This window comes from Geotrypetes seraphini, chromosome 6 (assembly GCF_902459505.1).
Source record: "Geotrypetes seraphini chromosome 6, aGeoSer1.1, whole genome shotgun sequence".
NCBI classification, from domain to species: domain Eukaryota; kingdom Metazoa; phylum Chordata; class Amphibia; order Gymnophiona; family Dermophiidae; genus Geotrypetes; species Geotrypetes seraphini.
This window is the reverse complement of record NC_047089.1, coordinates 241,264,069-241,288,614: the sequence shown is the minus strand read 5'-3', so window position 1 is coordinate 241,288,614 and position 24,546 is coordinate 241,264,069. Positions and strand designations below refer to the sequence as shown.

The 24,546-nt window shown below is 46.3% G+C and overlaps 1 protein-coding gene across 3 annotated transcripts in view; it reads right to left on the bottom strand.

Annotated features, from left to right (window-relative positions):
• SH3KBP1 (SH3 domain containing kinase binding protein 1) overlaps positions 1–24,546 on the bottom strand; it is a 409,330-nt gene that overhangs the window by 22,029 nt on the left and 362,755 nt on the right. For all 3 annotated transcript variants that reach the window (XR_004539909.1, XM_033949043.1, XM_033949044.1), the window contains 2 exons: positions 22,065–22,227; positions 18,353–18,432 (listed from right to left, as the gene is read on the bottom strand). Coding sequence is in view for 2 of the 3 variants with exons in the window: in XM_033949043.1 (XP_033804934.1) it covers positions 18,353–18,432; positions 22,065–22,227 (243 nt within the window). In the remaining variant the exon portion in view is untranslated. The remainder of the gene's footprint in view (positions 1–18,352; positions 18,433–22,064; positions 22,228–24,546) is intronic.

Below are 24,546 nucleotides of genomic sequence, written 5' to 3'. Positions count from 1 at the left end.
AAGAACACTGGTCTACAGGACACAAGTCCAGAGTTCAATCAGATTTTGTCTGTACACTAAGGGCTCTTTTTACGAAGGCGCGTTAGGGCCTTAACACGCGGAATAGCGTGAGTTAAAATGCCCTGCGCGCTAGCCGCTACCGCCTCCTCTTGAGCTGGTGGTAGTTTTTTGGCTTGCGTGCACTAATCCGGTGCATGCGCTAAAAACGCTAGCGCACCTTCGTACAAGGAGCCCTAAATGTCATACATCTTTCCCGTATGTTCATTGTAAACTGCCTGGACTTTTTAGGCAGTATCTAAATTTTTTTTTTAATAAAACAAGAAATATTGGCATATCCTAGAAATTCAGTTGTTTCAAAGATAAGAAACTTACTATTGCCTATACATGGGGGAAATATTTAAAAGACAAATTAGTTTTGATCGTTTTGCAAGCAAAGTTCAATATATACATCCAACATTCAGGACGTTCCCCCTTGCGGAAAACGTTCAGTTTGTCGCCATTCTTTCCATCAGCTTTTCATCACCCTGCAACTGGGAAGACCTATAACCTACATTTTTTCCAGTACCTGCAATACAAGTTATGTGATCTGCGTTATTAAATGCCCATGTGACCTATTGTACGTAGGCACAATATAGCTGTGTTTCCAGACAATTTAAATTGGCACCCCTGGTTGAACACTGGGTAGATAAACAGAGTAGATGACATCCATTTCTCCATATTTAAAACTATGAAACAATATTGGAGAGGAGGTAATCTAAACCAGTGATTAGTTCATGCGTTAGACTATCTTCGAGATGAATACTCTACATCAGTGGTACTACTGGACAGGGGGGAAGGGGGAAGGGAGAAGGGGTACTGCTGGACAATGGGAACAGGGAAGGGAGAAGGGGTAATGCTGGGAAGGGGTACTGCTGGACCTAGCAAAAAGGGAGGGAAAAGAAAGGCGCTATACACTGGAGAGGAGGGTGAGATGGTGCATGGGGAGAGAGCATGTTGGGTTTGGGGGGCTTGGGGGTACGAAGGAGGGATGCCACTGAGGAAAGAGGCAAGGATAGAAAGAGAAAGCATGTAGGTGGCAGAAAGTGTTGGACTCATGGAGAGGGCAAGATTGATGGGGAAGGCAAAATGTTACACTGGGGAAGGGGGAGAGGGCAGAGAGTGAAAAGTTGGACTCATGGAGAGAGAGAGATGTTGTTTAGCTGAAAGAAGGAGGATCAGAGGAGAAGCATGCAGGAGGAAGAGAGAAAAAAATGTTGGACTGGTGGAAAGGAGGGAGAAATGTTGGACTGGGAGAGGGGCCAGAAAGGAGGAAGGGAAGGAAGATGGACTGCAGGGGGCAGAAAGGAGGAAGGAAAAGAGAAATGTTACACTGGAGGGGAAGGAGGGAAGGAGAGAGATGTTAAAGCATGGAAATAGAGAGGGAAGGAGAGAGAGATAGGAAGGGAAGACATGGAAATGTAGATTTTCAGAAGAAAGCAGAAAAAAGGGAAAAATTGAATGTTAAGTTAATGCCAAAGAAAGATGCAAGGCAGAACGTGAAGACGGAGAGAAAAACAAGAAGGCCCTGGAAACATAGTTAAAAGCACAGAAAAATGAAGTCAGCAGACAACAAAGGTAGGGAAAATATTTTATTTTCTATATAGTGATTGAAATATGTCAGTTCTGAGAAAGGAAAGATATTAAACTTTAATTATGAGGGCCGAAGAAAAAATAGGGTATTTGGAGGGCTGCAGAAAAAATAGTAAATGTCTTATTAAAGAAATGACAATTTTGCATGAGGTAAAACTCTTTATAGTTTATAAATCTTTCCTACACAAGATAAAGGAAAAATTTATAAACTATAAAGAGTTTTACCTCATGCAAAATTGTAATTTCTTTAATAAGACATTTACTATTTTTTCTGCGGCCCTCCAAGTACCTAAAAATCCAAAATGTGGCCCTGCAAATGGCTTGAGTTTGAAACCACTGCTCTACATCAGGGGTCTCAAAGTCCCTCCTTGAGGGCCGCAATCCAGTCGGGTTTTCAGGATTTCCCCAATGAATATGCATGAGATCTATGTGCATGCACTGCTTTCAATGCGTATTCATTGGGGAAATCCTGAAAACCTGACTGGATTGCGGTCCTCGAGGAGGGACTTTGAGATCCCTGTCCTACAGCAATAGTTAAGGGTTTAGGTCAGACATGGGCAACTCCGGTCCTCGAGGGCCGGATTCCAGTCGGGTTTTCAGGATTTCCCCAATGAATATGCATGAGATCTATGTGCATGCACTGCTTTCAATGCATATTCATTGGGGAAATCCTGAAAACCCGACTGGATTGCGGCCCTCGAGGAGGGACTTTGAGACCCCTGCTCTACATCCACAAGGCTTGAACTTAGACCTGGATTTTATTCAATTCCTGTGAACTTTCTAATGGTTTCACTCATTACGATATGTTGATCTGTTTATTTTATACTTGCCCAGTCCATTTTCAGTATCCCAAGGTTACATGGATTGTTGAGGAAGACCGCGTGCCGAAACACAGACTGAGTTGGGGTCCTTTTCACTCAGTTTTTTTTTTTACAAATTTTGTATTTCTTTCAACAAACACTTTTTTAAGAAATGTTTTGAAAATTTTATCCAGGTATTCCTTTTTTTCGTCCACTGCTTTGTTCTTCGAGGAGCAACTACATTCTTGTTGATGGAGAACAATTTTTCTATCAGAATTTTGTATAAGGGTTTCTTTTGCTCCTCTTGGATGGCAATAAAAATTAATTTGAAAAAAAAAAAAAAAAAAAGTAGGCCCAGTCAGTGGGCAATCTCTCTCACTGACCAGAGAGACGCTCCCTACACTGACAAGGCACCATAGAATCTAGGAAAACGCCTACTTGACAAACAGAATTTGGATGAAGCTTCCACAAACTGAAAACCCCTGCTCCCAACAAAATTAGAGGGGACTTGGCGATAAGACTAACAAGACAGTGAAGGAATATAATGAAGGTACATGCATAAAGCTTGCCACGGCTCACGTAAAGAAACGCACTTCACATTAAAGAGTTAGGAAACCAATCTAGAGACGACTAGGATACGTATCCTAGACTACAACATTCTCTTGTTAATATGCGTTCACGAACCATTACCAGCTACAGGACTGCTAACTAGTGGGGTGGGGGTACGCTACGATTGAGTCATGCATTCACTCAGCAATGCTAAGGGGGGCACAGAAGAGCTGAACAAACCTTACCCTCATCAAGTGAAGAGGAGTAGTTACCCATAGGAAAGAGATGCAAGTGGGAAAAGCTGGATGAGATGCAAATGGGAAGCAAAAGTAAGCGTCACTAGAACGGGAAAGAAAAAAAAACCAGAGAAAGCGAGAGATAAGCACAGCAGAAAATCATCAGCATATTTGGGGAGGCAGTTCTACTGGGTGCCTCCACTTAGGCGTCCCGAGGATGCAGTTATGAGCTTATTCTATTATAGCACCTGGGCATCCAGATATTCTATAAGTTAGATGCATAACTGGGCGCCACGCCCATACTCCATATACACCCCTTCCACTGTTACATAATAGCGCTGAGTTGCCCTGCTGGGGCACTTCACACTTATGCTCGTAAGTAATGATGCTCTAGATATTTACACACCCGAGGGGAGCTAAATGAAGGCATCTAGATTACAGCACTGCCCTTAGTATGCTATATGCTACATTATCACATAGCGGCTTCAGTGAAGGGTCCAAATTTATTCAAACAAAAACTTTTATTTCCCTTTCGTTTTTTTAAATTGCAGATTATCAAAGCTCCATATACCACTGAAGACATTAGATGAGATTGCTGCTTGTATGCAAATTGCTGGGTAGGTACAGAGGAGGGGGGGGGGGTCCTTCAATGTACCAGCTTCTTAAACAGCCCAACAATTTACAGATTCTTTATAAATGCAAGAAAGCAGCATGTGGTATTTTTTTTTTTTTTTTAACGATGACAAAACATATGAAGCATTCCATGGACGCCAGTGATAAAGAGCCCCAAAATCCCAGTCCAGTCTACCTTCAGACTTCTAGAGCAGGGGTGTCAAAGTCCCTCCTCGAGGGCCGCAATCCAGTCGGGTTTTCAGGATTTCCACAATGAATATGCATGAGCTCTATTAGCATACCATGAAAGCAGTGCATGCAAATAGATCTCATGCGTGTTCATTGGGGAAATCCTGAAAACCCAACTGGATTGCGGCCCTCGAGGAGGGACTTTGAGACCCCTGTTCTAGAGGGATCAAATGCTAGACTGGTGTCTTGGCACCCTTTATCATCAGTGCCCTGAGCCAGTGTCACCCTTGATCTAGCAGGAAGGAAAGACTTGAGAGAGGGGGGGAAGGGGGGATACCAGATTGTGGGGTTGGGGGTAGGGCGCCAATACCGAATGGCTCAGACGCCACCATCCCTTGAGCCAGCCCTGAGAATCCCAAAGCAGTAACAAAATCGTGAATATTCACTGTGGATATCCTGAAAACCTGATGGGACCATGGAATGGGCTGGGAATGGCAGCGACTTGAAGGCTATCCTAGGTGATCAAGGAGAAATTAGGTTCTTACCTGCTAATTTACTTTCTTTTAGCTTCTCCAGACCAGTAGAGGTTAACTTTACGAATGGGTATATATCTAATCATGACCAGCAGGTGGAGACTAAAAACAAAACTTTGGGACAGTATATACTATCCTCCCTTCTCTATTTCCCTCAGTCTGCCGAATAGCCAAGCAGAACCAAGAACTGGAAAACAGGAAGAAAACAATACTCCGAACAGGAGTAACAAATAACATACCCAAATGCTGTTGGAAAATGCAGAGGAGAAATACCCGAAGGAAAATGTCCCCACAGCTCGCCAGCTAAGCCAGCCGAGCCACAGCCGCTGTTCTTTAATTCTCCCCGGCCCTAGAAAAATACTAGAACCCGCAGCAAAAAACAAAAACTGCCCGCGAAAACAGCCCCAACAACAACAACAACAACAGACAGGGTGGGGACCTCTACTGGTCTGGAGAAGCTAAAAGAAAGTAAATTAGCAGGTAAGAACCTAATTTCTCCTTCTTTAGCACTCTCCAGACCAGTAGAGGTTAACTTTACGAATGGGACGTACCAAAGCAGTCCCTCTCACGGGCGGGACCCCCGAAGGGCCGATACCAGAACACGCTCACCGAACACCGCGTCCCGACGCGCCTGAACATCTACCCGATAATGTCTAACAAATGAATGCAAGGAGGACCAAACCGCAGCCTTACAAATATCCACCGGAGGCACGAGCGACGACTCAGCCCAAGAAGCCGCCTGACCCCGAGTGGAATGAGCCTTGAGAAACTCCGGAACAGGCTGCTGTTTCAGAAGAGAAGCGGAAGCAATCGTCTCCTTGATCCAGCGCGCAATAGTAGCCTTAGAAGCGCCAGCTCCCCGACGAGGACCAGCCAGGAGGACAAAGAGATGATCGGACTTCCGGAATTCCTGGGTCCGCTGCACATAAGAGCGAAGGACCCGACCGACATCCAACTTGCGCAGCTGCCGTTGCTCAGAAGAGCCCTCCCGACCACCCAAGACCGGGAGAACCACCGATTGATTGACATGAAAAGGAGAAACAACCTTCGGCAGAAAGGAAGGAACAGGCCGCAAGACGACCCGCTCCCTAGAAAACTCCAAGAAGGGAGCCCTACAAGAGAAAGCCTGCAGCTCAGAAACACGCCTAGCAGAAGTAATGGCCACCAAAAAGACCGCCTTCAAAGTAAGGTCCTTCAAAGAACAGTTGTCCAAGGGCTCGAAAGGCGGGCGCACCAAAACAGAGAGAACCAGATTAAGATCCCAAGAGGGAACCGAGGGCCGTAGGGGAGGCCTAAGCAACTTGGCCGCCCGCAGAAACCGAATCACATCAGGAAGAGCCGATAAACGCTGACCTGACACCAACCCTCGAAAGGCCGACAGGGCCGCAAGATGAACCTGGAGAGAAGACCAAGCCAGGCCTCTATCCAGGCCATCCTGCAAGAACTCTAGAATGTTAGGCAGAGAAGCGCGAAAAGAGGTCACTCCCCGCGCCCGACACCATTCCTCAAAGAGACGCCAAACCCGCACATAAGCCCGAGAGGTAGAAAGCCTCCGGGACCCCAACAGTGTAGCGATCACCTTGTCTGAATATCCCTTCTTGCTAAGGCGACCCCTTTCAAGAGCCACGCCGTAAGACAGAAGGGAGACGGGTCGAACATGGGAATGGGACCCTGCATCAGAAGGTCGTCCGAGAGAGGCAGAGGAAGAGGAACCGCCACCAGGTGCCTCACCAGATCCGCATACCACGGACGTCGAGGCCAATCCGGAGCCACCAGCACCACCAAACCCGGATGGTGAACAATGCGAAGAAGCACTCTGCCCACCAGCGGCCAAGGAGGGAACACATACAACAGTCCCTCCGTTGGCCACGGCTGGACCAGAGCATCCAGACCCTCGGCCAGCCCTTCCCTGCGACGACTGAAGAAGCGGGGCACTTTGGCGTTGCCACTCGTGGCCATCAGGTCCATCAGGGGCTGCCCCCAATCTTGCACTATCAACCGAAACGCTCCGGCGCCGAGAAACCACTCTCCTGGATCCAGGAAGTGACGACTGAGGAAGTCTGCCTGAACATTTTCTACCCCGGCTATATGAGAAGCCGAGAGGTCCAGAAGATGGGACTCCGCCCAAACCATGAGCCGAGCCGCCTCCTGCGCCACAGGAGTGCTCTTGGTGCCCCCCTGACGATTGACATAAGCCACCGCCGTGGCATTGTCCGACAGGACTCTGACCGACTTGCCCAGCAAAAGGGAGTGGAAAGCTAACAGCGCCAGCCTGACCGCTCTGGTCTCCAACACGTTGATCGACCAGGAGGCCTCCTCCGCGGACCAGGTGCCCCGAGCTGAGTGGCCCATAAACTGAGCCCCCCAACCGAGGAGACTCGCATCCGTAAGGAGCACTGTCCACTGCGGGAGATCCAGACCCACCCCCTGAACCAGGTGAGGGGTCCGGAGCCACCAGCGCAGACTGCAGCGCGCCAAGCCTCGCAGGGGAACCGGAACATCCAAATCTTGCCTCCGGGGAGACCACCTCCGGAGCAGAGCATACTGAAGAGGACGCATGTGGGCCCGCGCCCACCTCACCACGTCCAGGGACGCCGCCATTGACCCCAGGACTTGGAGGAAATCTCGCGCCCGAGGACCCCGGGACGCCAAAAGCAGGCGAATCTGAGATTGCAATTTGCTCACCCGGGCCTCTGGAAGGAAGACCTTCCCCAAGGAGGTGTCGAACATAACCCCAAGGCACTCCAGACGCTGAGCCGGGACCAACCGACTCTTGGAAAGGTTGACCACCCAGCCCAGCGACCGGAGAAACTCCACCACCCGAGCCGTAACCCGGGAGCTCTCCTGCAACGACTTTGCCCGAATCAACCAGTCGTCCAGGTAGGGGTGAACCAGGATGCCCACCGACCGCAAGGCTGCCGCAACGACCACCATTACTGTGGTGAACGTCCGAGGAGCCGTGGCCAGACCAAAGGGAAGCGCACAGAACTGAAAGTGCCGCCCCAAGATCGCAAAGCGAAGGAAGTGCTGATGAGAGGCCCGAATTGGAACCTGCAAGTAGGCCTCCGTCAGATCGAGAGACGTAAGAAACTCCCCCGGCTGAACCGCCAGAATGACCGACCGCAGCGTTTCCATGCGGAAAGACGGAATCTTGAGAGCTCTGTTGACCCCTTTCAAATCCAGGATGGGCCGAAAGGTCCCCTCCTTTATGGCCACCACAAAGTAAATGGAGTACCTGCCGGTGCCCCACTCCGTAGGGGACACCGGCACCACTGCCTCGAGATCTAGCAAACGCTGAAGGGTCTGACGAAAAGCCTGCGTCTTCCATGGAGTCTGACATGGAGAAGCGAGGAAAAGGTCCGGCAGAGAGCGGGTAAACTCCAGAGCGTAACCGTCCCGCACCACCTCAAGGACCCACTGATCGGACGCGATCTCGGCCCATTTGGGGAAAAATTTGCGCAGCCGGGCCCCCACCGGAACCAAAGGGGGCGTCGGCAAGGAGTCATTGCGCAGGACGGGAAGCGGGGGAACCGGCGGAGGGATTCCCTGCCCCCCGACGGGCCCCCCGAAAGGGCTGCATGCGCTGGAAGAACCGACCCCGGGAAAAACCCTGAGCCGGGAAAGAAGCAGCCCCACGCCCCGGGCGACACTTGCGAAATTCCCGCAAACGCCCCCGGGCAGCCCCACACCTAGACGCAGGGCGGGCACGGTCCTCAGGCAGACGGGGCACCTTCGAGTCCGTCAGAGTCTGAATCAACTCATCTAATTCCTCTTCAAACAAAAAGACCCCCTAAAGGGAACTTTAGTAAACTTAGCTTTGGACGCAGAATCCGCCGCCCAAGCGCGCAGCCACAAAATACGCCGCGCGGCCATGCCATAGACTTAGCCGAAATCCGCACCAAGTCATAAAGAGCATCTGAGAGGAACGAGGCAGCCATCGCAATCTTCGCTACCTCCTGATCCACTAGAGACCAGTCATCAGACTCCCGATCCAGGACACGCTCAGCCCACCGAAACACGGCGCGAGCGACTAGCTCCCCACAAACAGCCGCCTGGACCCCAAAGGCAGAGACATCAAAATCATACTTAAGAAGTGTCTCTAACGCACGCGCCTCCGAGACCCTAAGAGCAGAACCGTCCATAACAGGCACGGTATGCCGCTTAGGAAGTGCCGAGACCACCGCGTTCCCCATTGGCGAAATTAAGGTAGCCCTACCTCCCTCCGGGACGGGATACCCAAGAGCCAAGGCGCACACCAAACGAAACTGCGCCCATAGGCCACTGCACCAACACAAAATCCCGCAAATCCTGACGCACAGGAAAAGAGCGGGAACCAGGACAGACCCCCTGAAGCAGAGGGGCCCCCATACGCGGGGTCTCCGGCGGCGCCACTGCAAAAATGCAGCACCAAGGAGACCTGCTACACAGGTCTAAAAGCTCATCCCTCTGAATAAAAAAGCGCACCACGGACGCATCTGCTCTGGAAGACGGGAAACCCGCCGCCCCGCTGCCAACAGGCGTCCCCTCTAGAGGATCCTGGAAGCCCGCCAAAGCAGCCAGGTCCTCAACCAGGCCAACACGCTCCTCCGCCCACCAATTCGCAATCCAAGCCCCCCCGCGGGCGCTTGGATGAGGGAGGAGGAAGAGGGGACGCCAAACGAAAAGAGGGAGGCAAAGCCATAGGGGGCGCGGAGGGAAACCCCCCCCCCGAAACCCCTCAGGCGCACGTGGGACCCCCAAAAGTCCGCACAAAGAAAGAAAATAAATTGGGGGCAAAAAACCCCTGGGGGTCCCCAGGGACTCCCTGCCCCAGCAGGGGTCCATGCTGAAACCTGCCCCTGTGTTCGCCATACAGGGGGAAGGTCACCTGAGGTTGCAGACAAAATGGAGGGGCCAGACAAAGAAAATGGCGAAGTTCCCGCCAAAAATGCTCCCTCCATGGCCTGTAGCGGCTGAGAAGACTGAACAGTCTCAGCCGCTAAGACAGGCAAGTCGGCATCAGCTGTCAAAAAATCAGCTGAGAGGGAATCCTTCGGGGAATCCCTCCGTGGGCGGTTGTGGAAGACCGGGCTTCCCCACTGCTCCAAGCCGACTCGCGAGGCACCATCGGCGGGGAGCTCTGGGCGCCTGCAGCCGCTGCCGACGGAGCTCCACCACCTCACCGACCCAAACCGCCGAGTTCAGGCCGGCCGCGAGTGCCTCGCGGCTGGACTCAATTGTGTCCTACTCCCCCGGAGAAGGGCACAATTGCTCCATACGCGACCTAGCTATAAAAAAGTGCCGGTTACATGAAAAAATACAGTAAAATACAGTTTTCTTAAAGGGAAACAACCCTTCAGACCAGCACTACCTCAGGATTTTTTTTTTTTTTTTTACAGAACAGACTCCACAGGCTCTCGAAGCAATATGCCTTGCTTGACTTAGGGGGCAAGGCTTACTGCTGAGGCTCCTCTAAAAAAATGTGGGGAGGTGGAGGAAGTGGGGGGAGGGACCCCGCTCGTGACCCGCCGGGTTTGACACCCCCGAGGTCGGACGGACCCCCAAACAGGGCCCGACCAAGCTCCGTCCGGCCAAAAACAGGGACAATAAACCCCTAAACAAATTCCAACAGCCCTACCAAGAGAGATGGGTACAGATCACTCAACACCTGCTGGAGACTGAAAGAAGACTGAGGGAAATAGAGAAGGGAGGATAGTATATACTGTCCCAAAGTTTTGTTTTCAGTCTCCACCTGCTGGTCATGATTAGATATATACCCATTCGTAAAGTTAACCTCTACTGGTCTGGAGAGTGCTAAAGAATACAGTTTTCTCCTCCTCATCCCGTTACCCTAACCATGTAATTGCTAGAGAAAATGACGCGCTCTCCCCCTCTCCACCCTTGGCAAGAACAACCGCTATTCCCCCTCATACTACCGTTTCTCCCCCACTTCTGGAGTATTCATGCAAATGCTGTATGATTATTCATATTATGTTACAATTTCTTCCCTGACTAGGGTTACCAGATTTTACTTTAGTAAAATCAAGACCTCCTAACCCCGCCCCCAGGTCCGCCCCATTAGGCCCAGTCCTGCCCCAAATCCCGCCCCCGCACTACTTTCTGAGTGGCTGAGGTCAGTTCTTGTGAGTACTATGAGAACTGATGTCGGCCATTCAGTGGGTGGTAAGGGGGCAGGCCGGGATGCTGAAGAGATTGCGGCTGCCCTGTACCGCTGGAGACCCGAACCACGCGCCCGTGAAGGGGCTTCCTAAAAAGGTACTGGGAGGGGAATGAATGGAAAAGGCAGGGGAGGCGCCGGGAGATAAGCCGCAGCTAATGCCATGGGGCGGCTTATCTTCTGGATTTTAAACATAGGCCACCCTTTTCTGCAGCCTATACATGGGTGTGGCCTATGCAGACGGGTGGCTTATATACGGGGAAATATGGTATACATTTGTACTTTTAAAAAAAAGTTTTATAGGAGACTGTCCTCCCTGACACAGTTTAGCATAAGAACATAAGAACTGCCGCTGCTGGGTCAGACCAGTGGTCCATCGTGCCCAGCAGTCCACTCTCGCAACAGCCCCTAGGCCAAGGACCTGAGCCCTAATTGAGTCGAGCCTTACCTGCGTACGTTCTGTTCTAGCAGGAACTTGTCTAACTTGGTCTTGAATCCCTGGCGGGTGTTTTCCCCTACGAAAGCCTCCAGAAGAGCGTTCCAGTTTTCCACCACTCTCTGGGTGATAAAGAACTTCCTTACGTTCGTACGGAATCTATCCCCTTTCAACTTTAGAGAGTGCCCTCTCGTTCTCTCTACCTTGGAGAGGGTGAACAACCTGTCTTTATCTACTAAGTCTATTCCGTTCATTATCTTGAATGTTTCAATCATGGCCCCTCTCAATCTCCTCTTTTCAAGGGAGAAGAGGCCCAGTTTCTCTAATCTCTCGCTGTACAACTCCTCCAGCCCTTTAACCATTTTAGTCACTCTTTTCTTTGGACCCTTTCGAGTAGTACATTGATTTCATGCCCGATGCCCCCTATTAGATAAGTCTTGCATTATATTGTTTTACGAACAATTTTGAAATGGAGATTTTGAAAAAAAATTGTGTGTATGTGGTGAGGAGGGGGGAGGGGGCGACTAAAGATAGAAAATGTGAGAATATATTAAATCGGACCAATGAAGATGCCTGGTGGCGAATGTATCGCAATATTACAATCAGTTTGATATTTACCTACAGATGGTCAGATTATTACTTAATACAGATCTTTAATTTTATTGGGGGAAGGGAGATTTGCGTGAATTTGCAGCTAAAATTTTGTCATCTAGACCAGTGGTCTCAAACTCAAACCCTTTGCAGGGCCACATTGTGGACTTGTAGGTACTTGGAGGGCCTCAGTAAAAAATAGTTAATGTCTTATTAAAGAAATGACAATTTTGCTCGAGGTAAAACTCTTTATAGTTTATAAATCTTTCCTTTTGGCTAAGTCTTAATAATAATATTGTCATTTATAGCTAAAGAGACCTATGATCAAGAAACGGTTTTATTCTACTTTTGTGATTATGATAAACATACCGAGGGCCTCAAAATAGGACCTGGCGGGCCGCATGTGGCCCCTGGACTGCGAGTTTGAGACCACTGATCTAGACCCAGGTTGAAATTATTTAATTAATTAATTAAGAACTTGTACCGCGCTAATGCCTAAGTGGTCCACATCATACAGCCATAATTTTTAGACAGTAAAACAATAAATAAATAAACCATCCATTAAAATGCACTCTGCATAATCAGCACAAAATCATCTTTCACAAAAAGCCTCTACAAATAGAGTCGTCTTTAGTACCTTTTTAAATTTTTAAACGCTTTAATATAAACTCATCCAATACCTTCTGTGTTACAGACCAGCCCTAATTAAAAAGAACAAAACAAACAGATTCTGCAATGAGAACTCAATCTGGAAATGATCTAAACTGTGAATAGATCGGACACAAAGTTGCCAACTGGATCCAGATTCACGCGACAGGACTGATCTGGTCCTGGGTTTTACCCCATTGCATTCCCTAAGAAAGTAAGGCTACAAAGTTCCTACTTGCAGCTGGATAAACCAAGGACTGGATCAACCCTGTCGGGCAAATCTGGATCCAGTTGGCAACCTTTTACTGTATGAAAAGGTAGATGGTCTATATCAGGTACCAGAACTAGTTATTGCACATTAGTAATATAATGGGTACGCCTCATGTCAAAATATGGATGGACCAATCAGCGCTCACTTCCGGGTTAAACCATGCCCACACTCTGCCCAAACCACGCCCACTTTCTGCCCAAAACCCAGGGGCTTGGGTGACAGTGGGCGGGGTTTGGGTGGAGAGTGGGTGGGGTTTGGGCAAAGTGGGCGGGGTTTAACACGGACGTGAACGCTGATTGGTTGATCCTTATCTTGACAGCTGCTAATCATTTTCATACAAGGTATACCCATTATACTACTCACATTAATCAAGTATTCTTTTTAAAGGAGGGAATTTGGGAACAAACTATATCAGAGCCAAAAAGCACTGTGATGAAAATAAATACATTCCGCGTAAGATGTCATTTGTAAGCACTTCCTTCTGTATAAGATCCCTCATAAGATTTATCTCCATAGCCCTTCCCTACAGTTGTACTGTATTGCTTACAAGAGAATGGGGTTGCTGTGTACACACCTACACCTGTACAATGAAACATGCCCGCGTTCGCTGCCTAGGTGGAAAAGAGGCTTGGGAAGGAGCTCACCTACCCAGTGTGGTTCCTAATGCCCGCCTTCTCCCGTGCTCCTTTGGCCTACCCCCCCAAACCGCCCTCCCAAACCGTTCCCTTGAGCCTGCCTCCCTGCCCTGACTCCCTCCCCTCCCCCCTTCTGTCGGCACATCCTCGGCCGTTTTGTTGTCGCTGCCCACCCCACGTGGGGGGGGGGGGGAGGGTAGGGTGCTCTTCCTTTTCTCAAGAAAGGGGAAGAGAAAAAAATAATTCTGTGCAGTTACTCGAGCCAAAAACAAATTCTGAGGTAGCGTAGGAAAAACCAACATGACTGAGGGAATAGCCTGGGTCAGAAGTCTTCTACAAAATTCACGAAGAGAGTGCTGAAAAGCTTTTCACAACCTTTGCGCTGCTGGCTTAATGCTAAACTCTAACAAAAAAGAAACAATCCATGATTTTCAATCAATTATAAACAATGTGCCATCTTCAGTAGTGCCCGGGAAAAACAGTCTTCCGAGAGACCAGACTTAAGAGCAGTAAACCTCTCTCCTTTTTTCAATCACAGAACTGTCTGAATTGACTTTTATCGTAGCAAAACTTTGGCTGTTGAAAAAATGTTTATCAAAGCTTAAAAAGAACTTATCTTTTCGGGTTTTGACGCGTTTCAAGAATATGAGATCACAGTGAGACCAGCATCTGCAAAAATGAACATCGGGTTTTCTGAAGCAGCTTGCCGCGAAACGCGTCAAGACCCCCAGTGTTGCTCAGCGCCCGCAAAGATAAGTTCTTTTCAATCTTTGATAAGCATTTTTTCAATAGCCGAAGTTTTGCTATGATAAAAGTGATTTATTTATGTTTTATTTGTTTTAACATATTGATACACTTATTGTACGTTTGAAAATGAATAAAGAATTATAAAAAAAAAAAAAAGAAAAAAAGTAATTCAAACAGTGCTCTGATTGAAAATAAGGAGAGAAGTTTACTACTGGGGCTGCATAAAACTCCCCCCTCCTCCCCCCCCCCGAGCACTACTGAAGATGACACATTGTTTATAATTGTTTGAAAATCAGGGATCATTTCTTCTATTTTGTTACTTTGTATTACATTATCCTTGATTACTTTGTTACTGAGCTTCCCCAGCGAGTGTTAAGATTTAATGCCACACTCCACATGAGTCTAGTGTAACTTCTTAGCTGCTCACTACAACAAAAATTCAGCAAGGTGACACCTATGACATGAAGGAGGGATCTGGGCAGCGTTTTTACATTTTAAACATTAAGTCTTAAGAGTTTGCTGCATGCCTCAAGGCCGAGGGAGAATCATGCAAGGTGGTATGCACTTGCAGACCAGCAAAGAAGGAATCTGGCCCCCGAAAACTGTTAGGACAGCAGCTTTGCCCTTGCTGCAAGGTACTGCACCCGCTGCGAGTCTGAAGCCTAACATCCAAAAAAGTAAATGCATACTGCGGAGAGCGCAAGCATGCACCAAAGAAGCCAGATAGCAATAAAATGAGGGCAGTCACCGGCCGCGAAATCTAATGATGCATGCATGCAAAACACACAAAGATTTCGCCCCTTACCATTAACTCGGCGACTTGTTTTGCTTTTGCTGATGACCTGAGTGACAGAAGCAGGTGCCGGCTGCTGCCGACAGTTTCTTCCAAGTATTGTGGCCACTGGTAGTGCACTGAAACCCCCCTTCCAGTATCTGTTTACAGCAAATTAGCCGCAAGCATCTAAACATCTCCCCTTCGCTCCCCGCCCTCTCCGCCTGAAGGTTAATCAGTACCAAGCCAGGCACATTCCCAGTGAACTTTGAATATCAGCACATCGACTTCGCCCGCCTCTATTTCTCACTCACGGAAGCAGCCGTGCCCTTCACCAATGCACTCTAAAGCATTTCCCAAGTGGTATTCAGTAATACAGGGTCCAGCTCAAGTTAGAGCCCTATACGCTCTGAACTATCAAGACAGATACTTTATTGAAGAATCCAGTGGGTATCACCTATTTAGAACTTCTTGCTTGTTGCGGGTTTCCGGGTCTCGCTGCGTCTTTGTCAGGTAGAAACCGACATTTCAGCCGCCATGCTATGGCTTTCTTCGGGGTAGGCTCTGAGGTCGGCAGTGTGACTTTGGAAATAGTGGGTTCACTGTCCTGACTGGGAACAGGGCAGTCCAATTTGAATTTTGACGGGAAAGTCAGAAATTTGGGTTTTATGATGAAAGTCCATAGAATGGAAAAAGTCTCTGGTAGGGTTCTACCTGACAAAGACGCAGCGAGACCCGGAAACCTGTAACAAGCACAAACCCAGCTCCATGGGGAGAACATCTTTAAACCTACCTATAATGCCAGAAAATATGATCTCACTGGCTTCCGATTAGCCATCGAATCACTTTTCAAAATTCTGCTTTTATCATTTAAAACCCTTTCATCACATGAACCACAATTCAATGATAAATTGCTCATCTCTTACACAGTATCTTACACTCACTTCGGTCTATGAATCAAAAACTTCTTTTTTTTAATATATGTATCATTTTCATTCTAAGTGCATACAAAAATTGCATAAACCAGTCTCTATACATTATCCTTCTCCCTCCCACCCACCCCCTTTCTAACAGTCCCCTCCTTGAAAATCATTGGGACACGATGACAAGATATATTCTCGGCGATGGCGCCACAGCTCTGGAATGCTATGCCACAACGTCTAAGAGAGGAAATGAATCTGACCCGTTTTAAAAGTCATCTAAAAAGCTTCCTATTTAAGGATGCTTTTAACCCTTAACATGTGTTCAGTTCTTATACAAAATTCCATTTTCTAATTAACATAGTAACATAGTAGATGACGGCAGATAAAGACCCAAATGGTCCATCTAGTCTGCCCAACCTGATTCAATCTAAAAATTTGTTGGGTTTTTTTTTCTTCTTCTTCTTAGCTATTTCTTGGATCCTCTTTTATCCTTCTTCTCCTGTACTTCTTCCCGCTCTTTTCCTCTTCTTTTTTTTTCTTTTTAGACGCCCTATCATTCTTTCCATATATGTCTCTCCTCTGAACTTTGAAATACTAAATTGTAGTTCTATCCCTTTGTAATAGTTGGTCTGTATGTCTAATTGTCCACCCTATTATTTTTTTAGTTAAACTTTAAACTTGTAAATGTACATGTTTATGTCTTATTAATTTTTGTATTTCGCTTAGTAAATCTAAGGCCCTCTTTTGCAAAGGTGCGCTAAGCGTTTTAGCGTGCATTTAGCGCTTGCTAAATCAACGCATGCGCTAACTGCTAATGTGCCCATAGGATAACATGCACGCATTAGCATTTACCGTGCGCTAAAAAGCACAGCGCACCTTAGTCAAAGAGGGGGTAAATAAGCGATTCATCAGTCTAATAAAAACTTGGAAGAAACTTGGTCTGGAGCATTTACTATATCCAATCAGAGCCCCTTTAAGCTCACCAGGATTAAAATGAAAATTTTACATTCAATATAGTTTGATTTATATCCCGCTTTATACAAAGCGGGTTCCAAAATGTACATACATAATATTATCACATTGCATACAATTAACAAATCTAACAAACAAAACATTTGGTGACAGGTCAAAAGCACGCGCCGACAACCCAGCGCAGACAACTGAGTGCAAGGCGGAAGCGCGCCAAAGAAAAACAGTATTTTAAAGGGCTCCGACGGGGGGGTGGGGTGGAACCCCCCCACTTTACTTAACAGAGATCGCGCCGGCGTTGTTGGGGGTTTGGGGGGTTGTAACCCCCCACATTATATTGAAAACTTCACTTTTTCCCTAAAAAAGAGGGAAAAAGTTAAGTTTCCAGTACATGAGGGGGGTTACAACCCCCCAAACCCCCAACAACGCCGGCGCGATCTCTATTAAGTAAAGTGGGGGAGTTCCCCACCAACACTCCCCGTCGGAGCCCCTTAAAATACTGTTTTTCTTCGGCGCGCTTCTGCCTTGCGCTCAGTTGTCTGCGCGCATTTGTCGTCGAGTGCTTTTGTCTATGAACCAAACATTTCAGCGACCAGCGCCTACAAATATATTAAAGCTTCAAATCCCATATTTCAGCTTACAAAACAGATACCTTTTCAGTAATTTCTTAAAATTGCATACATTTCCCTGCTCACGGATGTATAGAGGGATGTCATTCCATGCCTGTGGGCCTCTGCACGAAAACATACCTGCCCTCGACACCTGCAAATGTTTAACAGGCGGAACAAACAGATTACCACGTTCCACAGAACAGAGATTTGGAAGGGGAACATATGGCAGAATACTATACACCAGATACCTTGGTGCTAGCCCATGTACACACACATATACCATAACCAGCAACTTGTAACGTATCCGGTAATCTAATTTCAGCCGGTATAATTTAATATAGTATTCTGCCACATGTTCCCACTTGCTCGGTCTAAAGAGCGTCCGCACAAGCGAATTTTGTGCAACCTGCAAAGCAGATAACGTCGAGGCTGGCGTTAGCAAAAACACAAGGTTGCAATAATCAAAGCAGGACAAAACTGCAGTTTGAAGTACAGTGGTACCTTGGTTTACGAGCATAATTTGCTCCGGAAGCATGCTTGTAATCCAAAGCACTCGTCTATCGGAGCAAATGTCCCCATAGGACATAATGGAAACTCAAAACGATTCGTTCCACAACTCAAAAGGAGTGCTGTAAGGAACTGGGAAGGGCATGCCCGCGGGTCCGGATGGCTTTTCAAAACCCGGCACTTTGTCTGGGTTTTGAAAAGCTTTCTCGAAATCACGTCGGGCAGGAGGGCACCTACGCATGGGCAGATGCCCTCCTGCTCGACGAGAGCACGCAGTGGGGGGAGTGGGTGGGACTGAGGCAGCGCTAGGGTGGAATTGGGGGTGGGACTGGGGTATAACTGGGCGGGGATGTGTAGAGCTGGGCGGGCCTAGGGGTACGGATTCTACTAAAGTAAAATCTGGTAACCCTAGCCTAACAACACCTGTATTTGGTTTAGTTTGCTGTACAGAACAAGCAATTAACGCATGCTACCCTTAGAAAGAGTCATCCATGACCCTCCCCAGGCAGAAAAATGTTACAAACAGCAGCAGCTTACCAATGTCATTGCTTTTATCCGAAGAGTCTCTTTCTGGGGTGTTGCTTATTAGATCTGCCTTCGGGCTGTCACTCCTGCCACTGCAAAACCAGAGAAGTCTTATTTTAGGGCAAAAGGATAATTTGTAAATTGCAGAAACGGACGACAGGAGGGAGGAAAGCTGTCATTTCAGCAGAGGAAGGGCGGAGAGCAGCTAAAACCATTTTTTAAGTGGGTTATAAATAAAGTAATTAAATAAATACATTTGCAATCGAGTGATCAGTAGATGATGGCAGATAAAGACCTGAACGGCCCATCCAGTCTGCCCATAAGTCATACCCATTAAAAAATACATGGACTATATAATATGATTGCACCCATGTATATGCATTGTTCTGCTTCTAATTCCTTCACAGTGTTGTTTTGTTTTATACAAATGTTCCATATATTTGTACTTGTACTTTTACTTTAAAACCAATAAAAAATTTTTGAACAACAACAACAAAAAAAATACACGGATTAAATTAACTTGTCTCTTCTTTGATATTTCTGGGCCATAGACTGTAAAGTCTGGTGTAGTCCTAGGTTCTAAATTTGTCCCCGGTGTCATTCTCTCATTGCTAGCTACACAGTTTTAATCATTGTACTCTGCTTTTGGTATTATGGTGTTACTGTTTTAACTAAGGAAAACAAAAAAACCTCTGTGGAGTGACGATGTTCCTAAATGGACTTTATTTGAAAGTGTCAAAGTTCCAAAGGTACACTGAAATCATCCACATAAAATAGTTCCATCCACATAAAAATAAATCATCCACATAAAATAAATTCATCCACATAAAAGCCTTAAAGGACCTAGTCCGCTAGGGATACAGGACCCAACACGGTCCGCGTTTCGACAAAAAGTCTTCTTCAGGGGTCCCTGGGGATCCTATAAAGGTGAGTGCGTGGGAAACAATTGTGTGGTGAGCCGGAAGTGAGACACTGCTTGCATTTGCAATAGAAAGGGGCACTTCTGGCTCACCACACAATTGTTTCCCACGTACTCATCTTTATAGGACCCCCAGGGACCCCTGAAGAAGACTTTTTGTCGAAACGCGGACCGTGTTGGGTCCTGTATCCCTAGCGGAGTAGGTCCTTTAAGACTTTTATGTGGATGAATTTATTTTTATGTGGATGAATTTATTTTATGTGGATGATTTCAGTGTACGTTTGGAACTTTGACACTTTCAAATAAAGTCCATTTAGGAACATCGTCACTCCACAGAGTTTTTTTGGTTTTCTCTGGATTTTCTTCTTTGTGGATATTTCGGGGTCAATTCCTTTTGTTTTTTTGCTTGTTACTATTTTAATTAACTTGATCCCAGTATCACTCACTATACTGAAATTTGTGAACAATTGCAACCTAGCTTGTACACGTACAAAGGCTACCTGAAGCCTAGATTATAATACAAAGATGCTTAGGCTCTGACAGGGTTCAAAAAAGCGTGGTGTGAACACAGAGCATCTACAATTGGAAAATGAATGTGTACATCGGTCAGCCTAAGGCCAGTACTGGGCAGACTTGTACGGTCTGCGTCCCAACTCGGTTTAGAATGAGCTAGGGAGGGCTTCAGCAGGAACTACAGTAATTTGGAACAGGAATACAGTGCTGGGCAGACTCTACTGCCTATACCCTGCAAAGATAGGCTGGAGTGAGCTTCGACCGCAGCTCCAGTAGATGAGCATAAGGACAGTATTGGGAGGACTTCAGGGTTAGTGGCCCAGAAATAACTAAGAAAAAAAAGGCAATTTAATGAAATTATGAATTTATAACGTATGTCATTTACTATGTATGTTATGTTACTATGTATGACCCTGTGACTTTCACAGTCACCCGTCACCAACTGACCTGATTTTTTCAAGTAATTATACGAGACTATCAATAATAGTCTCGTATAATTGCCTAAACTGAATTTGGGGGAGGGGAAGAACATCCAACAGGTTTCAGGGAAAGGGAAAGAGATTTGATATTACATTACATTACATTAGTGATTTCTATTCCGCCATTACCTTGCGGTTCAAGGCGGATTACATTCAAACTAAAAACAAGAATTACATTCATATTAAATGGAATAGAATAAGCGATGACATAGAATTTTTTAAGGTAATAAACATTGGATAAAGAGTTACCAAAGGGAAGTGGAGGTCTTTAGGAGATAAGAATAGGGTGAAATTATGGGTTTTAGATAACGTTTGATAGATAAAAGAGTATTAGAGAGATCTAAGGGTAAATAGAGTGTTGGATATTGGGTTGGGATTGGTTGTGCTGGATAGGTTTTGTGTGTTTTTTGAAGAGTATGGTTTTAATATTTCTCCTGAAGGCTTTGTAGTCTGAAGTCGAAGATAACAGAGTAGTGATATATCACCTTTCCAAGGTACAATCAAAGTGGTTTACATATACAATACAGGTACTTTTTCTGTCCCTAGTGAGCTTACAGTCTAGCAGGGGTGTCAAAGTCCCTCCTCGAGGGCCGGAATCCAGTCGGGTTTTCTGGATTTCCCCAATGAATATGCATTGAAAGCAGTGCATGCAAATAGATCTCATGCAGATTCATTGGGGAAATCCTGAAAACCCGACTGGATTCTGGCCCTTGAGGACCGACTTTGACACCTGTGGTCTAAGGGGTTTGGGCTATTTTTTTTGTACCTGGGGCAATGAAAGGCTAAATGGCTTGCCCAGGGTCACAAGGGAATGCAGTTGGAATTGAATCCAGTTCTTCTGATTCTCAGCCCATGTCAATAACCATTAGGTCTTGGAGAAAACAGGAGATACCTCCTTCCCGAACAGTGGAAGGCAAGAAAACAAACTAAGAAGGTACTCAATCGCCTCAAATTCTTCTTGTAAACCACCTAGAACTGAAAGGTATTGGCGGGATAGAAGGCACTAATGCAATGTATTGTTTATTAGATAATATGATGCTGACTCGACACGATCGTGTTTTCAGAAGAATTACTTGATGGTGCTGCATTTTGGCCTCTTCCGACTTATACAAACGAGGTCTCTCAACGAGTCTCTGCACATGGCCCCGCATTCTTCTGAATCCCCCCCCCCCCCCCCACACAGGCTGCACTCAAATGCTGTTACAACAAACCCAGCCTTGACGGAGCGGTGACCTAGTGGTTAGCACAGTTTCCTCAGCACCTTGAGATTGTGAGTTCAATTCCCAGTGCAGCTCCTTATGACTCTGGGCAAATCACTTACCACTTTATTGCCCCAGCTACGAAATAAGTACCAGTCTAAAATATGTAAACTGCTTTGATTGTAACCAGAGAGTGAAAAAAGCAGTGTATCAAGTCCTTTACAATCAAGCTACTGTGACATCATTGATGAGGTTGACTCTTATTGGTGGAATGAGCTATTGTGACATCACAATCTCAGCTCTGGTTACCAGAGACAGAAACTCTTCACACTAAAGGGGGAAGTTAGCAACTTAGGTCCATTGAGAGTGGTCCGGGGGTTAGCACGGCTGCCTCAGCACCCTGAGGCCATGAGTTCAAATCCCAGTGCAGCTCCTTGTGACCCTGGGCAAGTCACTTAACACTTCATTGCCCCAGGTACAAAATTAGTACCTGTCTAAAATATGTAAACCACTTTGATTGTAACCACACAGAAACAGCAGTATACCAAGTCCCATCCCCTTTATCACTTTTGTTCAAGTTAGTGAGGATACATTCCTAGAAGGCAAGAACATACCTGGTGTGAATGAGAGGTGCAGCGGGTCTTTCTGGTCTTCGAGGAGGTAGAGTGCCGGGCCTACTCAGAGAACTAGTCTTGGGTGGCCGAGGTTTTTTGGGAGGTATGGCAGGAATCGAAGGCCTTTGTACATCCACCAATTTTTGGTCTCTCTCTGGCCTTTCTTTACATCAAACATTTGAATTTATTTCATGTTTAAAAAAAAAAAAAAAAAAAAAAAAGATATCTTTTGACTAAAGTTACCAGTTATAGAGAATTTTAGATAATTTAAGACAATTTTGGACATCTTTAAAATACCCACTGGCTTGCTCTCATCAAAAACAGTGGTACAAGTCAGGAGGAAGGATGAAAGAATTTGGATTTACATCACACCTTTTATGATTCTATTGAAGGGAAGTTACGTTCAGGTACAACAGGGATTTTTTTTTTCCCTGTCCTTGGATGGCTCACAATCTAAACTGGTACCAAAGACAATGGAGGGTGATATTAAAATCACAAGAATCTGTTGTGAGATTAGAGAATGACATGGTAACAAAATTCATCACCTGGATAACCACGGGAAATGATCCGATGTCATTCTTTAGTGTCTATCCCAACCTCAGTCCTTCTATACCAGCATTCTTCAATGTAAGGTTGAGGGTCAGTGGCTGGGCCAATTCACACTCCGATTCTGTGAGCCAAGTATAGGACAATCAAGCCATTGTGATATCACTGATGAGGTTGGCTCTTAGGCATTGGTGGAATGAGGCATTATGATGTCACAATATCTGCTCTGGATACCAGAGACTGCCATTCTTTAGTGTCTAGCTCAGGGGTGGGCAACTCCGGTCCTCGAGGGCCGGAATCCAATCGGGTTTTCAAGATTTCCCCAATGAATATGCATTGAAAGCAGTGCATGCAAATAGATCTCATGCATATTCATTGGGGAAATCCTGAAAACCCAACTGGATTCCGGCCCTCGAGGACCGGAGTTGCCCACCCCTGGTCTAGCTCAACCTCAATCCTTCTACACCAGCATTCTTCAATGCAAGGCATGAGGGTCAGTGGTTGGGCCCATTCATACTCCGATTCTTCCCTCTCTCTTTAAAGAATGACATGGGGATGGTTTCCCAAGGTTATCCGCGGGGACGGGAACAGTGATGAATTTTGTCACCGTGCTACCCTAGTTCTCAGTTTGCTACTCTAAATATCAGGAACAGAGGTAGGAATTTTCCACATAGCAGTGGCACAATGCTTTAGTGAATAACGGGACTGGCCAACATCAATAGATTTTGAAAGTGTGCAATTTGACAGATTGTGAAACAAAAAGGAGCAAAAAGAGTTCCACTTTTTCAACAAACGAAGAAAAAGTGGAACTCTAGGGAGTCCAAAGCATAGGACAGTCTAAATAACAACAAATTGTTCTCTTGGAGAACAGACTCGATTCCAAGCAGTCACTTTTTCTCAATTCCAAGCAGTCTCTCTCTCTCTCGACATGGCCAAAATGCTCAGCATTTTGGTGTGCGATTGTTTTATTTCTGTGATCAGTTCAATTTTAGAATTTAAGAACTGTGCTCTAAACATCAGCTGATATCATCTTGACCAGTGAAATTGTACGACATGTTTTCCTTCTCCTGATGAAACACTGCTGCATTGAAAGAGTCTGCTTGGAATTGAGAGAAAGTGACTGCTTTGAATTGAACCTGTTCTATGTTTTATTAAACGTGCTTTGGATTCCACAGAGTTCTACTTTGTTTGTTCATTAGTAATGCAGAATGCCAAAACCTCTGAACATAGACTTTACAGTTGAGGCCAAGTTGAACAACGGCAGACCCATGGTTATCCGACACCCTAGGCCAGGGGTAGGCAATTCTGGTCCTTGAGAGGCGGAGCCAGGTCAGGTTTTTAGGATCTCCACAATGAATATGTACGAGATGGATTTGCATGCACTACCTCCTTGAGATGCAAATATATCTCATGCATATTTATTGTGGAGATCCTGATAACCTGACCTGGCTCAGGCTCTCGAGGACCGGAATTGCCTACCCCTGACCTAGGCAAATCCTTAGCCTTGTGCCTCTCACCAAAGGGCAACTGAAGGCCTTCCACCCAGTCAAGCATCATTCCTTCCCTGCCTCCCCCTCCCTCCAATATATCCACTATCTCCCCTCCAAGTTGTTCAGCAGATCTCTTTTCACATCACCGGCATTGCAGTCGATGTGCCTAAATAATTATTTTCCAGGCTAGCAAAGGCCATTAAAAATGCACAGCTATTCCCAGCTATGTAGTAGATTCTTTTACTTTTGTTAATGTAAAGCGTCCAAGACAATCACTTACATTCTTTTCGTTCCCTTCTGTCAAAGGATGTAAATATAGGAAATACCACCACCATCTTTTAGCCTATCACACAGCTTCTTGGGATAAAGATTTAAATTCCCTGATCTCTAATGCCGGGTCATAACACTTAAAAACCTATTTGTTCATCAAATTTTTAGGTAATTGA